This window comes from Polyergus mexicanus, unplaced genomic scaffold (assembly GCF_030449975.1).
Source record: "Polyergus mexicanus isolate NDT 795.1 unplaced genomic scaffold, iyPolMexi1.0 SCAF_23, whole genome shotgun sequence".
Lineage (NCBI taxonomy): Eukaryota > Metazoa > Arthropoda > Insecta > Hymenoptera > Formicidae > Polyergus > Polyergus mexicanus.
The window spans coordinates 3,059,914-3,078,143 of record NW_027223343.1 but is presented as its reverse complement, the minus strand read 5'-3'; the positions used below and the strand labels follow the sequence as shown (position 1 = coordinate 3,078,143).

The window sequence follows — 18,230 nt, the reverse complement described above, 5'->3', positions numbered from 1 at the left end:
TTAGTTTTTTTTATTATGTTAATAAAAAGATATCTTAAATAGAAATATCTTAAAAAGATATTTTAAAAAATAATAAAAAAATTTTTTTAAATATTTTTTTAAAATTGTTTTTCTATTAGAAAAAAAAAACGGTTTTTTACGTGTCTAATGACTGCTAATCATTTTCGATTTTAATATTGCTGACAAATTAATAACGCATTATGTAACACGAAGTCGAATTAACTTTATGCTAAATTTATAATTCAAATTATCAATAAGACTCTATCTTCTATCTCGTTCTAATCTATCTCTCTCATATAATTCATATTTAGATTATTTTCCTACTCTATTTAGGTGATCAGTTCCACATTACGTAACACGTTTATATAGCTAATTGTGTTATTGAACCTTTTTCAATTAATTTGAAATAAACTTTCAATAGGAATATAATATAAAATTCAATATACAGATATCTTTTAATTTCGAATACAAACCCATTCGCATATTCTTTAAAAAAATATTAATAGCTCGACAATTTTTAATTAAAAAAAAATTAATATATACAATATTTTTCACAAAGATAATTTAATCGATCGTTAGTTTGCATTACAAATTGCTCACTCTATGTGTGTGTTTTGAATATTTTGTACATCTATGTTAATATACAGGGTGTCCCTTTTTACAAAACGCACCTCGATGATTCTTCAACGAAGTAGTTTCAGCAAAAATGTTTCAGATAAAAGTTGTATGGTTTCGAGAGGGACATAAGATGCTATCATTGGTTTGATCTTGAAGAGTTATTTGAAGGTCACATGAAGGTCACATTTAATTTTTTAAATGGAATACTATATTTTTTATTGCATATTCTTGTAGCCCATCTTGAGAGCTTTTCAAAACACTATAATAAAGTATTTTTTCATTAAGTATTTTTTGAGTTATTTTATATTTTAATCTAACATATTTTGATGTAAAAATTAAAATATCTCATAAAATATTTAGTTTTCGATAATCTTACTGTAATATTTTTATGTACAGAATAATGAGACAAATCAATTAGTAAAAAATAATTGTTTTTAATAAAAAGTATGTAAATATTTACAATGTATTTTTTTTAAACAATTATTTGTTTTTTTCTTTACACTATAATTGATTTGTCTTATTATTCTGTACACAAAAGTATTAATATTTAGTTTTCGATAAGATTATCGAAAACTAAATATTTTATGAGACATTTTAATTTTTATATCAAAATTTGTCAGAATAAAATATAAAATAACTTAAAAAGTACTTAATGAAAAAATACTTTATTATAATGTTTTGAAAAGCTTTCGAGGTAGACTACAAAAATATGCAATGAAAAATAGGGGGTTCCATTTGAAAAAGTGGAGTTGACCTTCATATGACCTTCAAATAACTCTTCAAGGTCAAACCAATGGTATCATCTTATGTCCTCCTCGAAACCATTACAATTTTTGTCTAAAACATTTTTGCTGAAAATGCTTCGTTGAAAAATTATCGAGATGCGTTTTTTAAAATGGGACACTCTGTATATATAAAATAATATTTCCATAAATAATTAATATCTAACATTATATATATATATATCTCTTTTCGGAGGTAAATCATATTTCGCACATGTAATGCAACATACAATTGGAACTTAATAAATTACAATAGAAAGTAATTCGTATGAATTAATTAATAATCAATTTCTTATTCACAATCAATTTTCATAAAGTATCCAACATATAATATTTATGAGTCTCTTGTATCAATGAACTTGGCAATAATGCCACATTGGACTTTATGACGTTATCAGATAACTTCTTCTCTTGCAAAATTTTCGCGAGAGGACAAAATTCCGATCGCGACATACATTACCAAAAAGACACATAAAACGCAAAAATATAATCAATATGTCTTAAAAAGTGTACGGTATGATGCGATGTTTACTTTGTGGTCTAACTAAAATATCAAGCACCCAAATATGGACGAGATAACACTTGATAAGAAACATTCATATTTTAAATAGTGAAAATTAATGATTAATTTCTATCCTTGACTTAACATCTCATTTTTAATACTTTAACGCGTTAATGTGTGTGTATATGTGTCTATACATATATGTGACATTTTTAATACAGATTATTACAGATATCATTAATAAAAAAGATGAAAATATTATACATCATATATAAAAAGTATCAAATAGTGTCATTCAAGAGAAGATTTACTTTAAAATCAAGATAATTTTAAAATCTCATGAAAAAATCAAATATCAGAAAAATTTTGAGAACAGTATATCTTGAAACTGTATATATAGTTTTGTTAGAAAATATTTTTTTTTACAACGCACATATTTTGAAAATTATTCGAGTTGGAACTGTTAAGTAAATCTTCCTTGATAAAACAAATACATTTTTGTTATATAATATTTATGACTTATTACATATTTGTTTCACATCTTATCTTTTTCATATAGAATTAATAACGCATTAATTATAAAATAAATTAAAACAATTGCTAATGTTATGGTTATATTGTATATAAATCACATGTTAGGAAGCATATAAAAATATTACAGTTAGAAATTAACCAATGTTGAGAGTTTTTATTAAAATGAGTGCTTATTATATGTATATAAAATAACCGTCCATTTTTGTTCATTTCTGCACCTCCCCCCCCCCCACACACACAAAACACAGTTAAAATCTATTAATTATAAAATCTATTAAACATGGCTTTAAAATGTACTAAAAAATTTTCTATTTGTTTATAATTTTATATATATATATATATGCTAAAAAATAATTAAATTTGAATAAAACTAATTAATTAAAATTTTAAATTCTTTTAATAAAAAATTTTGTATAATAATATTACACAAAGTTACATTAAAAAAACAGTAAATAAATTTCATATAAAATTTGCTGGATCGATATATATAATCTTTCTTATTATAAAACTTACTACTTGTTAAATAAAACTATTATTTCACAATATTTCCTGCCGAATAACGCTAAATCTTTGAATTTAATTGTAAACAATGTTGAGATGCTCAATTTCTCGTGAGAATATAACGTTAAGTATCCAGCCGCACAGAGTTGAGTTTTTATTGAATAATCGTGACACGTTGTAAAGGAATAGGACCACGTGTTGTGTTCCCAACATATGTTCTCAGATCGCCAGCATACCAAACCAGTTCTCGTAGGAACGCAGGACTTACCGGGACCTCGCTCTGGAAGAACTTCCCCCAGATGCCTTTTCTGAATGTTCCTTCGTACCATCCTTATAACTTGTCACGAGGATTTTTAAAGAGAATCTCCCGAGAATATTTTCACGACGGCAGTCGCATGCACGACTATTCCAAGCAACGCGGATTCAGGATTTGGCTGCGCGAGAGGAGAGGGGCTCATTGATAGCGACAGAGAAAAAGGGGACGAGAAGGAACGGGAGAATATTGGAGAGAGGGGGAAAGATGGAGCAGTAACGTAACTATAAAGATTTTTTTATATCCGAAATTTTAGAGATGGAATTAAATATTATGTCTATATACTAAGACAGTCACGGCCAGCCTTTGTGTTATCAAGAATAACTAAATATTATAATTTACGATCTAAAGATGTAGCATATGAAATGGTCCCGAAGAGAAAAAACACGCTCAATCGTTCGAAATTTTTGAATAATAAAAGATATCTGGCTACATGTAGAATGGCGTGTTTTTACTTATCAATAATATTGTTACAATGTTTTGTGCTATATAGGATATTTGTGTATTATATCTTGTATTATAATAACAATATTTGTTTTAAATTTTATTCATATTTGCAACACATTTTACAACAATTTTACAAATTTTTATCTCTACTGTTTTAATTGTCTTCTAAAAATATCAAATCTTGATAAAATTTGCTCTATATGCATGCATCACGGAAAGAGGCGCTAGATTATTTGTTACGCGAAAAATTACAAAGGACCCATACAGCACAGAACATTGCAATTACATTGCAGCAATGTTACAATCTTGCAAGTTGCAATGAAATATTGTTGAGACATTATTGGAATATGGAATTGTAATATTTTATGAGAATGTTACAGCAACATTTCAAAAACATTACAAAAAACAGTTTTCGGTAATCGCTAGTTCGTTTGTTTACCGCTATGCGGCGCTCGTTGCGTTATCTATCCCATATTTAAGTTTTAATCACGATGGTTATAAAGCTTGCAAAAAGCGATTAGTAATATTAAAGGTATAATAACTATTTTTATCAGATTAATTTGTCTGATATAATCCCAACACAGAAAATTCAGATATTGAATCGAGTGTTCAGAAATCGGACAAATAATTATCCGAAAAATTTAAAATTATCCGTTTATTGTCTACTTAAGATATGGAGTTTAATATTTATATAAATAAAATTTTAATTTTTATGAATTAAATTATTTAATCATTATCAATTTCTTAAACTTGTAAATAATTTATAAAATAGCGATATTAATTAGATAACAGAAAATTGTTTAATAGTTCCCATTTTTATATAAAAGCAAAAATTTGATAATAATTTTTTAATATGCAAAATGCTTCAAATTTAATAGATAAACTTGGAGAATATATAAAGACATCCAAGAGAGGCGAGAAACAACTCGTTGTAATTGCGTAAATTCACAATCTTTTTTCTTATCTCTCTTGGATGTTTTTATATGTTCTCAAAGTTTATGTATTAAATTTGAAGCGTTTTGCATATTTGTAGCAATGTATTTAAATATTACAAATACATTGCACCGTAACATGACTGTAGTCTACATTGAAATATTTCTGAGGGCGGACATTTCAACATTGCCGCAGGCTTGCAGTAACATTGCAGAAACATTTCGCAACTTCTATGCAATATTACAATGTTTCAATGTAAGATCTATGCAACGTTTTTGCAATCTTTCGGTGCTGTATGGGGAGCGAGGGAACTACCAGGATCGATTGATTGTACGATAATCGGATAAGAGCGCGATTGCAGTGCATCGAACGCGCGGAAGAACCAGAATGATACATTGCCGCACTGCGGATCTTCCAAGAGTGGGCCCCGAGTGTCTTACAAGGTCGTCTTTGCAAATATCGAGGCCTGGGGCGCTTACTTTGATTATTCGAAAGCAACGATTAATAATCGATTAATAATACAATTTTATTGAGTCCGTATTTTGACATCAAATGCGATAATCCTTTGGAAAATTTGTTTTCTTGTTAAAAAATATGCCGGTTAAAATTTGTGTGTTAAATATTTAATATATTCACGTGTTAATTTAACATATTGAGCTTGTGAATTAATTGAACTCAAATGTTAAATTATTAAAACAATTGAAGAAGGGATAAAAATAACACAATATGCACATATTTTTAATTTTACACAATAGATATGTTCCGTATTATGAGTGACAGGATTTATTTGTTAAAATTTACAGAAAAAAAATGTTGATTTTATTTACAATAGAAATGAGAGTGACATAACATTTTCCCAAGGTAATTTTATCATTAAAAATGTGTTGATTTTACACAAAATTTATTCCAAATTACTATGAAACTTGCATTTATTTTGTGTTGAAATATTAACATAATATTAGTATCATCATTTAATATATTCATATTATGTTAAAAATTAACACAAAAATTTGCGTAGTCCATTTGGGACGAATTTGTCAACAGTTTAGAAAATATATTAATAAATATATATATATTAATAAAATTATTATATTAATATAATAAATATATATATTAATAAAATTCCTTATTCGCGAATAAACTGTGACGTTTGTCACAAGATTTTTTTTTCGCGTGCAGCATTGAAATTGAACTTATCAAATCTTTATATTATTTCAATCATTATAATTTCTCGATTAGAATAGCGATAGCTTAAAATGATTTTTATAGCTAGAATATAGCTCTATGTAACTAGGCGCGACCGTGATAAGAAGTAAAACGCACTCGCTCTGTATTCTTGTGACCGTCGTACCCGTTTATGGTGCAAAATTATGCATTACAGCCGACGCGACGTCATATATGGCACCGCTTTATCGATTTGTACGTGCGAGTGGTTTCCCCCTCGGATTTATCTATATATTATACTATGCGTCACCCAACGGAAAGAAAAAGACAGGGCTAAGCTATTATTTTAACGGCTACGTCATCGACTGTTCTCATAAATGAAATCGGATCTAATTGATTTGTCTCATTATTCTGTACATAAAAGTATTATACAGTAAGATTATCAAAAAATAAATATTTTACGGAATATTTTATTTTTTATATCAAAATATGTCAGATTAAGATATAAAATAACTCAAAAAAGTACTGAATAAAAAAATAGTTTATTATAGTGTTTTGGAAAGCTCTCGAGGCAAGCTACAAGAATACTAAATAAAAAATGGGGGTTTCCATTTAAGATTTTAAAGTTGACCTTCACATGACCTTCAAATGATTTTCCAAGGTCAAATCATTGTCACCATCTTATGGCCCCCTTGAAGCCACACAACTTTTGTTTGAAACATTTTTCGATTTAACGCAGTGTTTCTGAGATATTTGAGTGGGTCCTTTAAAATGGGACACCCTGTATATATAGCTCTAAACAAAAATTATTCTCTGTAAAACAAATATTATTTTTGTTTAGCATCTCTCTTCTCTTTTATTACACATTAATAATATATTACACTTTTATTTACCCGCGCATATAACGTTTGCGTAATAAACTATTTAAATTATATTTTTAAATTTGATTTATTTTTCATTTACTTTTTGTTCAAAATTTTAAAATAAAAGGAATCCGAATGTGATCCGCGTGCGTGATTTTTCGAGAAAATTTTTCTCTCTCATATATACATCCTATTATTAATATATAATATTATCTATAAATAAATATAATTAAGATATGTGCCGAGTAATATCTTGGACATAATACTTATTCGTTGGAGTTAATCCCTAATTTACTTATGAGCTTATATTATCGCGTATACTTAAAACTCAAATGATGAATAATGTAAAGAAAAATGCAAAGAGAACAGGCATAATATATAGTTGTACGCAATGTCTATTCTAGTCTCTCTGGACTTCTATGTCATTAGTTCATGTATGAATAATAAAGTAAAACCACTGTCGCTCGATACCGCGCTGAAAAAATATACTCGTAAAATATCGAAGAAAAATAAGGCACATAAAGAAACATATTGTGACTCTAGACAAATATTCGCAAATCTTGTCGCAAGTCATACATGGGCAAAAGATTTGTCATTTTTTATTTGTCTCTCTTTTTTTTAACATGCTTCCGCAGTTTCTCTGAACGATTATATACGCGAAGAAAGCATCACGATGCTACGAGTAAAATATCAACGAAATATTTTACCGGCGATTTCTGAGCTATCTATAATTGGATTCTTCTCAGGGTCGTAACAATGATCTAGCCCATTAATCGCTCGATCTGCAATGCCAGACAATTGTTTCCTTATGCCAGTTACCGATGACCGGATTCTTGTCAAAGTATTTCGTCGAAGCACCGACAGAATTAGACAAAAAGTATACGTAATATAACGAGCTGTCCCTAGAGCACGGGAGCTCGAACTATTTATTCGGCATTTTAACGGAACAATCAAATTTTCGATCAATTCCGCGACAATAAAGTAGAAAATAAGAGAGATATAAGGTATATATATACATATATATAAAAAGGATATAAAGTGTGAATGATAAATAAAATAATCTAATGCCTCTTATCGACAGAAAATTTGCATATGGGCTTATTACTCATTTGTTTTAACCGCGTCTATTTTTTTTTAACTGATCAATCGTTTCTTGCGATTCATTGTATCTAAGTTTACGTTACGTCTCAATGATATTGTATTTTATATTCCTTCTTGCTTACATTTAACTTTCATATTTATTACTATGTAGCCCGTGTTCTCTTCTCACATTCGTACGTAGCCTCGAGATCTTAGCGAGTACCAGCGCGACACGCATGTGCTAAATTATCATCGCTCTCGCGAATCATCGTTACTCACGTTCCTCCTTCGTGATGGCCATTTTCCCTACGAACATCCGGCCGCGTTCTATCGGTGATTAATCACACGAAAAAAAGATATGACTAGCGAGAATCCAATCAATCGACTGGATCGACAAGAGTGCGATCACTCCAGAAAACCGATACGGAAAGGAACCGAGAACCGACGTTTCGGTTCCGACGACTTCGCATCAAGGGAACTGCTGTCGGCTCGAAAACCCTGAGACGAGGATCTTCGGAAAACTGGCACTGGACCAATACGAGAGGCTGGCTGGACGTTATATTTAGTAACGTCCGAGAATGGCGGACAACGGACGGGCAGAGAAATTCATCGATGCGAAATTGTCGTGTTTCGTGTCGGACCGATCATTGCATCTTGTCCCTTCCGGGAACGCTTGACCCTTTATTTATGAACGACCTTTTGCGATAAGCTCCACGCTCGGCTAAGCGAGAATCCTTTATGCCACAATCGTATGAAAGCAGAAATTAACTACACTATTGAAAAATTTGGCTTATTGTTAAATTTAACATATATATCCCAAACGGTCCACATAAATTTTCGTGTTAATTTAACACAATATAAATATGTTGACTGAGAATACTAATACTATGTTAATATTTCAACACAAATTAAATGTAAACTTTATAGCAATTTGAAATAAATTAATAGATTTTTAATGATAAAATTAACTTGGAAAAATGTTATCTACGGTCTGTAATCATCCTCATTCCTCTTGTAGAATAAAATCAACATTTTTTCTGTAAATTTTAACAAATCCATCCTGTCACTTATAATACGGAACATATCTATTGTGTAAAATTAAAAATATGTGCCCATTGTATTTTTCTTACACTTTCTTCAATTATTTTAATAATTTAACATTTAAGTTCAATTAACACAACAACAATATGTTAAATTAACACATAAATGTGTTGAATATTTAATATAAAAATTGTCACGGCATATTTTTTAACAAGGAAACACAAATTTTCCAACAGTATAAGCTAATTTAATATATTTTTCTTTCCGATAGATGTATCCATTCTATATCTAAAAAATTCGTTATAATATTTTAAATAATAAATTTTTTTGCACGTTTTATCAAATCGAATTATTTTGATTTGATTGGAATGTTGCAATCGCGCCCGTTATACCCCAGACAGCACAAAACATCCTCAGGATCATCCTGAATATGTCCAGGACGGTTCAGGACATTTGTAGAATGTTTTAAGATATTATTATACATATATTTATAAAAATTTAATATGCATACATAATTATTTTTAGTTGTGTCGGCTATTTAATATAATTTAGAAATCTTAAGTATTATAATAAGTATTAATGTCCTATAAATGTCCACTGGATAACCCCTGGATGTCTGTAGGATATATCTGCCCTGTCTATTATATTGGATGTCTTTTGGATTTCCAGAGAACATATATATGTGCAATTAATTGTTAACATTAATTTCGTTTAATATTAATAATTGAATTTGATGCGCACATTTTCATTATCCAAAATTATTATTTATTTAATATTTCATGAGAAATATTACTGCTCGCAACATTCCAAAAACTTTACAAACAATAGTATTCAACCGCTAGTTCGTTAGTTTACCGCTATGCGACACGCGAACTCGTATTTGAGATTTGGTCATGAGAATTATATAAAGCTTGCAAAGAGCAACTGACAGGAAATTACAAATGTAATTATTTTCTATCAGTTCAATTTCTGATGCAATCCCAACATAGGGAATTCAGATATTGGATTGTTTAGAAAATATTACACGACTCAAACCCGGGAGCCAAACCTAAAATATTCATGTACAGCACGAAAGCCTCAAATATTAAAGAACGGTAAACTATTTTTAATATTAGATTTTTAATATTGGCAGTAAATAACAAAACATAATTTTAATTTATATTTAAATTTTAAAATTTGCTCCTTGAAACATACGAAAAATATCCCTAACATATCCTATAAAAATCCTTAGGATGTTCCACAGGATCTCCCTGGATTCTCCAGAGGTTAATATACGGCTATCATTTACTCTTCCTCAGGACATCCAGAGGAGATCTGAGGATTACAATGGAATATCCTGAGGATATCATACATGTATGTCCTGGATGCCCTTTGGACGTCCTAAGGACATCCTTGTGCTGTCTGGGACATAAAAAAATTTTTTAATAGAAGACTAATAATGATGATTACTTTAATAATATTACTTTTGCCACTTTGAATCGAGAAATATGGTAAAACCATAAAAAATTTCGATACATGATAAATATATTTGATAAATTATAACACACACACACACACACATATATATATATATATATATATATATATATATATATATATATATACATATATGATTGCAAAATATTTATAATTAAAATCATCAATGATATACCATATGTATGTTACTACAGTACAAACAAATATAAAAGAAACAATACTTTTTCCCTCTGCTTTCTTACCTTTCGGATTCAGTCTTTCAGGATTAAACCATGCATCTGGAAACAATAAAATTATAATATATAAGTATTCAATTCTTAGGCATACTTAGGTATAAATCATTATGAATTAAGTTGAGCAACAATTGAGGCATTTGGAAGTGCAAAACCTATTAAATAACAGAATTAAAATTTTAGTGTAAATCTCTTTTATCCTATATTTTAAACAAATTTTATAAATAAACATTTACAAATTCTTTACATATTCTTTTTTAAATGTATTTTAATTTATTTGATAATCAATATCTATAGAAAATGTTCACATTAACAACATAATTGTTATATTATTTTTCTTTTATTCTTTACTTTATAATAATAAAAAGTAAAATTATCCAAATCCAAAATTTCATCACTAAATGAATTTGCACCAAAAGGTCTCAATTAATATTATACAGAATGATAAAAAAAATCAAAACTTATAGGATAGATGAAAAAAAATATTTTACTAATTGTAAATCGAACAAGATGCTTAAAAATAGTTATGTTACAAATTTTCACTTTGATATTAAAATTTTTTATTCTCTAGAATCAAAAATTGCTTCTAACTCTGATTGATCCTTCAATCTATATCTAATTTATTAGCATTCAATCCTAGGATGATAACAAGTAACTCAAATTTTAAAGATTTTAATGAAGCATGAATAAAAGATTCATACGAGAATTATTTGCACGCATTTGAAAAAGGCGATATTAATGAGCATACTATCAATGGATGTAAAAAACAAAGAGATCGTTCATCACAAAATATGTAAGAAATAAAATTGCATCGTACAAAATAAAGAATGAAACGAAATCGAGAAATCGATCTACAATATAAGATATTATAGCTATCTCACACGACGCATATTCCTTTTTGAGTTTATTGTTTAGCTAACGCTTTTATTAATAACCGCTTTTATGTAATAAATCGATAAGAACGAGAGATCGTTACTGTGGATAAATAATTGGATTGTTCTAAAGGCTATCGGAGTTACAGCGAAAAGAAAAAATATCCGCTTGTTTATCAAATATCGCACTTATTAAGCATTTTATGTATATAAAATGAAATTTCATTTACTTATTAAATTATATACATATAGAGCGTCTTTTAATATCCTGTTCTAATTATTTGTGTTTCATCTTATCGTCATCATTTATGAAAAATTCGCGTGACATCATCTCAAAAACAAATCTAGAGATACCTTAATATTAGACATGAGCTATTCATTCAACGAACTATATCTCGTAATTCTACGCATAAAATCATTCTCCTTAATTAAAGGAACGAACAAACAAGACACGAAATAGAAGGCAGTCAAAAAGAGAAGTCAATATCTTCTCATTTAGCACATAGCATGTTGCATAGCGCTCTGTGTCATTAAATGTTCACATGTCATCAAGTGCACACAAGTATATAAGCTTATCATTCATGCATGCATCTTTTTCGTTGTTAAAATAATCTCATGCAACTCACAGAATGCGCGATTAAAATATTAAAACACTCAGTTCTTTTTCGTTATTTATTATCTGTAAATTAAATTTATTTATTTTATTTGTAATAAATAAAAAAAATTAAATTTATTTATTAATAATATAATAAATAAATAAATTTAATTTATTTATTAATAATATAATAAATAAATAATTATAATAAATAATTAAATTAAATTAATTTATTTATTATTTATAACTTTAAAATATTTTACGGTAAAGATGAACATTTGATAACCACGGTCCTATATTTCAAATATTGAAAGTAATAATTATAAAATATGTATCGTAGATTCTGTGGAAAACGAAATATAATATCAATAAAAGAGAGTTTGTCACCCTAGTTGGCACAATTTTATGGCTCTATAGATTTTAATTGACAGATTAAAGGAAGGAGAGGGGGATACCCTATCATCCGTATTATTCAAAGCATTAATGCGGTAAGTGAGCAGAAAGGTATGACAGCGTGATACGAAATATCTGCGCCGTGCTTTAATTGCCAAAAACGTCAATACAGTTTGCATCAATATTGCACTTCAATTTTATATATCGCATGAGAATTATTCACGAGACCCCCAATAAATTATAAATACGTTCGCGAATTGCAATTAAATCTAAAAACAATTTCTTTTTATTTAAAAAAATTATTTATGTGAATACTTGCATAAAGGAATTAGTTATTTTAATCAAGCAGCAAATATATTTAAATTAATAAAATATAAAATAAAAGTAAAGTGCGCTTTTATTTGTAAATAAAAAAAAAGAATTTGTTTTTTATCTTTATTATACTAAATTGCTTCCTTTAAAATTTTTTTTTAATTTTTGGCTAGTTGTTTAAAAAACACAAGGGTTTTCTTTATTTTAATAAATAATTTTTATCTTCAAATAAATATTTTTTATATCAAAATTGTTTAAATATATTATTTTAAAAAATTATAATTTTTATTACGTGTAAATATTAATTTATTTAATATAACAAAACTTTTTTGGGAACAAAGTATATATTTATTTAAGTAAAAAAAAAAACAAAATTGAAATGTATTTATATGATTGAAAAAAATTTTATTTTTAGTATAACTATAAGACAATTGATGGTATTATGTACTGCGCAATATGATTCCTGTCGCTTTGGAATTTGATATATTCCGCTCTAGGCTTTTGACTTTGGAGTTGAACATATCGCTTCTTCACGATCGATGATACACATTTAAAAATTTATTGCTCATAGCAATAGGCTAGTTCGTAAAAGTTGCCTTCTGCGTATACTTGTTCCAGAAATAGCACGATGCAACATTTATGCATTTAACGATGTTGTATGGTGGATTATATCGGATGCTTCAGCAAAGTAAGCGACATACTTTTCACACAAAATACTTTTTATCCATTCCATTTTTCAAAATTTTAAAAATCAATTTTAAAAATATTATTTGAATGAAACATTATAGGGAATCAATGTAGAGAATGATACCCACGAATACAACGAGAATAAGGCGAAAGTTCTTATACATATATTTATGTATACAGATCATTTGAGACAATATTTGTGTGCAGATAGAGCGGACTAAACTGAGTCGAAAAGTCCTGTATCATTTTTTTTTATAACGCTTAATGAAGGAGTTATTATTGAGTAAAATCTGGCCAATCAGGGCCGATAGTATGCGACAGCGCACACTTCACGGCGCGCGGCTCACCGACGTGCGCCTGACTAAAGATCGGCGCTGATTGGCCAGACTTTACTCGATAATAACTCCTTTATCAAGCGTTATAAAAAAAAAAAATGGAAGATGACTTTTCGACTCAGTTTGGTCTGCTTTATCTGCACAAGAGTATTGTTCCAAATGATCTGGGACACCCTGTATATACATTAATATAATATTTTTCTTAGTAAAAGAATACCAATCAATATTTTTTTCTTCGTAGTTATCAATTAATATTTTCCTCGTAAATAAGAGACAATATAAATATTAAAAAAAGATAATACAAAACTGAAAAGCGACAAGTAAAATTATCGTTATCTTGCCATTCCAAGACAGGCCATTTTACTCGATAATAAAAGTAACGATAGTTCAGTTATGCAATAAATGTACTTATTGTTAGTAATCAGTTGTCAGAGTCATACTTTGGAGATTAGAGAGGAGACAACGTTTCTACGGGATAAAGTTCGAAAGTCAGTTGTACGTTAGTCACACGGCTGGATCGCGTGGCGTTACGTAATTCAAGGTCCGGATAATAATTGCTCCAAGTTGCAACAAATCGTGACATTTATTAGCAAAATGTGCTGCGAAAGCACATTTCACCTGTTCGCGAAATAAACGTGTGTTATAAATAAAGTATAAATTTCGATATCTGTATCTATATAAATATGATTTCCTCTATCTGTATTATTCCATATTAGTAATTCATAAAATATTAAGAATCTTAAAAAACATTAACTATTATTAATTGGTAGAATATACAATTTTGCTAACTATGTAAAGTAAAATGTCGGAAACTTAAGCAAGATGCCTATAAGTAAGTTGTGTAAACACTTTAAACTTTAGTGTAATATATATTTATTTCATTGTTAAAAGTACGCTGCCACAATTTAGTTGCATCAAACGTATCGACGTATAAAAAAAGAAAATAAATTAATCGCTCCTTTCTTGTCGCGATAAATCGAATACTTAACGGTTCCTTTCGAGCAAAATGACGACGATCGTCGTGTATCGAAATATTGACATTTTTTTTACAACCACTCCATCTACGATGAGAAAAAAAATCCAAGCGAGCTTCATAGACTCCTTCGAGGTTTAATATAAACACGAATGAAAAAGAAGAGGGAGACAGAGATGTTGACGTAAATGTTACTTGCAGGTAACAGACTATGATCGATAACCCAGTTTTTCGATCGGCGATTCTTCGATACCGAGCAGGTAGCATCTGCGCAGAACGAAGCCTGGGTCACCGACATGGAAGAGTCGACGAAAATTAATTGACATCTCCCGGAATCCAATTTCCGTCTGGCAAAAATAAACTACGTTCTACTACGGGTACACCACCCTGACAGAAACGCTCGCTACATGACGTTCAAATAGAAAAAAAATGCATTTGATTTACGCGCGCCAATTATCCGTCCATTTCGATTGAAGGAACTGTCCAGAACACGTTTTGAACTGTGTCTTTTCGAACCGTATCATTTCGAACCATATTAGAAACGACCGAAGCGAAAAACGACCATCTTCTGGTCAAAAGTAAGGTGAAGAGTCGAGGAGGGAAAAGAACCTACGGGGGTTTAGAATATTCCAGATGCATGGGTTGGCCGACGCGGGGTTGCTGGCGCCGGCGCCGGATCGCTTGCAGACCTGGTTGCCCTCGTCGACGCTTTTGGCAGGGCATGCATCTGAGTCTGCCATCCTTACACGCACTTTTTCGGGATCCTAGCGCAACGCGCACTTCCCTCTTCACTGTTCACCGAGCGTGTTCGTATTCGGAACGGGATGTCCTCTCCTCTGGGTACCTGGTGAACGCTCGCGGAAGCAATGGCGTACGCGCGCGCGCGCGTTGAATGACGCACTTCGACGATGACGATAGTGACAACGACGACGACGAAGATACGTTTAATCCTTCTCAAGCACGAGAGTAAATTCACGCGAGAAGAAGCGTTCGAGACGTTGATTCACCACGTCTGTCAGTTTCTCGGAGAAAGAGTGAGAGAGGGAGAGAACTGCGGAGAACACAGCGTAGCTCGTACACAGCGAGATGAGGACTGAGGCTTGTTATCGACCCACTGGAGGTCTCTCGTACCACCTCCCCGCCGAGCCCTCCCCCTTCCACTCTCTAGGCTCATCGCCATATTGCTCGGAACCTCATATCTAAAAGACTGCGTGAGGTAGCCTTCTAACAGCGACTACCGTACAGACTGACCGTTCCGCAGAACGTATATTATCGCAATGATATCTGAAGAAAGAAGTTTTATGAACAAAATCGTGTACGTTTTTTAATCATTTCGGAAAATTAATCAAGCGATAAATTTTACGATAAAAATATTAACAAAAGAAAAAAGTGAAATTCTTAGCAAGGTTTTTTGGATTCATATAAGTATATCGTATATATTATATGTTTTATTATCTTCTTTTATTTGTCATATATATAGACTGTATATTATCATATCATATAGGAATATTAGAAATAACATTTCTAATAGCCCTAATCGGTCAATAATTTATCTTCTTATACAAGTCTTTATAAATAGTAGAGATATTAAATCGAATATTGTCAAAAATATCGAAGAAAAATTATTTTAACTATTTGCATGAACTGTTTTGTTTAGAGTCGCCTTGAAAAAGAGTTCAATTATTTCATAATAAAAAAAAAAAAATTAAAGATTATACACAATAAAGAAAAGATCTTCTTTTTTAGAGTAATTTGTCATTTTTTAAGCATATAGATATAGTTTTACGTATCGAAATGTATACTTAATGATTACTGCTTAAAAAATATTAAGTTGAGCAGTTTCATAAATTTTATTTTTAACGCGAAAAACGATGTTACATTTAATAATTTTGCTTTGATCTAAAAAAGTCACTATACTTATATGTACAAGACATTTTAATGGTAATTTTTTATCATATATAATCAACGATTTGAAATTATGTGAATGCGTATTTATATATTTAGAGATATCTCCTAAATATAAATATTAAATAAATCAGATTTTGTTATCTGTCTAGATATCCCTATATGCCACGAATACAACGCGGGGTAATCGAAGCACATCGAGCGTCATCCAATTGTTGCTATATGCACTAAAAATGAAATTTTTTTCAGATAAATACATTTTGTTAATTTTATTTAAAATTTCAATATAAAAAAATATTTATTTGAAGATAAAAAATTATTCATTAAAATAAAGAAATCCTGTGTTTTTTAAACAAACAACCAAAAATTTAAAAATGGTTTTTTTTTTTTTTTTTTTTGAAAGTAATTTAATATAATAAAGATTAAAAAATACAAAAATTTTTTTTTAAATTTACGAACAGAAAACCATACTTCGCTTTTATTTAATATTTTACTAATTCAAATATATTTGCTGCTTGATTAAAATAATTAATTCCTTTGCAAGTATTTAAATAAATAATTGTTTTTAATAAAGAAAAAATTTTTAGAGTTTGTACACTTTTTTTCAGTGCATTTGCTATAGGATAGCTATAGGATATCAGCGGAGGAACAAACGTGCCTCGTGTATTCGTTGCACTCGGAAATGTTGCATAGCGATCGTTTGCGCATTAACATTGGTTATATGAGGTATCTGTCCGTGACTCCGCTAATGAAGAAAAGAAGAGAATCTTTACATTATATACTATAATATTACTAGAAGAACTGTTACAGGTTGAATCTTACTTTCACAATTAAATTTAATTTTAAATATAACTTATCAATATAAACCTTCAGTGCTAAATAGCTAATGTACACAATAACATACGCGCTATTTCTCGATCATTGCTGTTGAAAGCCAAACAATAAGAAATAATGATATATCCATATGATATCATTATGTATCAATATACTCTTATGCACAATTATAAAAAATGGAATAAATCTGTAAATTAATGATTACATGAAGAAATACACGAATAGTAAATAGTTAAACAATTAAAAATGATTTCAGATTGTTATCAAAAAAAGAAGAAGAAAGAGAACACATCTTTATGACATAATAAATTTTGTACAATAATAAACTAATCTTTCATAATTCCTATTTTTAATTTCAAGTAAATATTCTATTAAATATTAAATAATAAAAAAGTTATCTAATTTTTTATCAAGCCATGTGCATTGACCGACTTCGATCGGATTGAATGTATCCATCAAAAGTCAATTAACAATTTCACCTGATGTTGATTACGTGATGAACATAGCGCGAGACTTGCGCAATCGAACGTCTGACCGCGAACAGATCATCAAGATGACGAAAACAATAGTAAATATTATTTTTCGTACAACTGTTCCGTTGTACGTAAATATGTGATCGAGTAGAAAAACTGTATTGTCGTTGTATTTTCAACGCGAATATGAAATTAACCTATTATTCTTCATATCGTATTAAATATTTAAATCATTATCCTAATAAAAAAAATTGTCATTAACTAAGCGTGTGCAATTCATCGTTTTAAACATATTTATAATTTGTACGTTTTCTTTAAACTTACTTCTAGATGATGTTTCTCCATTCATTTATCTATTGGTATA

At 29.4% G+C, this 18,230-nt stretch overlaps 1 protein-coding gene across 2 annotated transcripts in view; it reads right to left on the bottom strand.

The window, feature by feature from the left end:
- The window catches only part of Rtnl1 (reticulon), a 39,913-nt gene that overhangs the window by 3,295 nt on the left and 18,388 nt on the right, over positions 1 to 18,230 (bottom strand). Inside the window, exons 1-2 of one of the 2 annotated variants that reach the window (XM_070313150.1) lie at positions 15,268 to 15,763; positions 10,497 to 10,532 (exon numbers count right to left, since the gene is read on the bottom strand). In XM_070313150.1, coding sequence (XP_070169251.1) covers positions 10,497 to 10,532; positions 15,268 to 15,394 — 163 coding nt within the window. In that variant the 5' untranslated portion in view covers positions 15,395 to 15,763. Of the gene's footprint in view, positions 1 to 10,496; positions 10,533 to 15,267; positions 15,764 to 18,230 lie in introns of those variants that run through there. The other variant, XM_070313149.1, reaches the window with a different exon arrangement.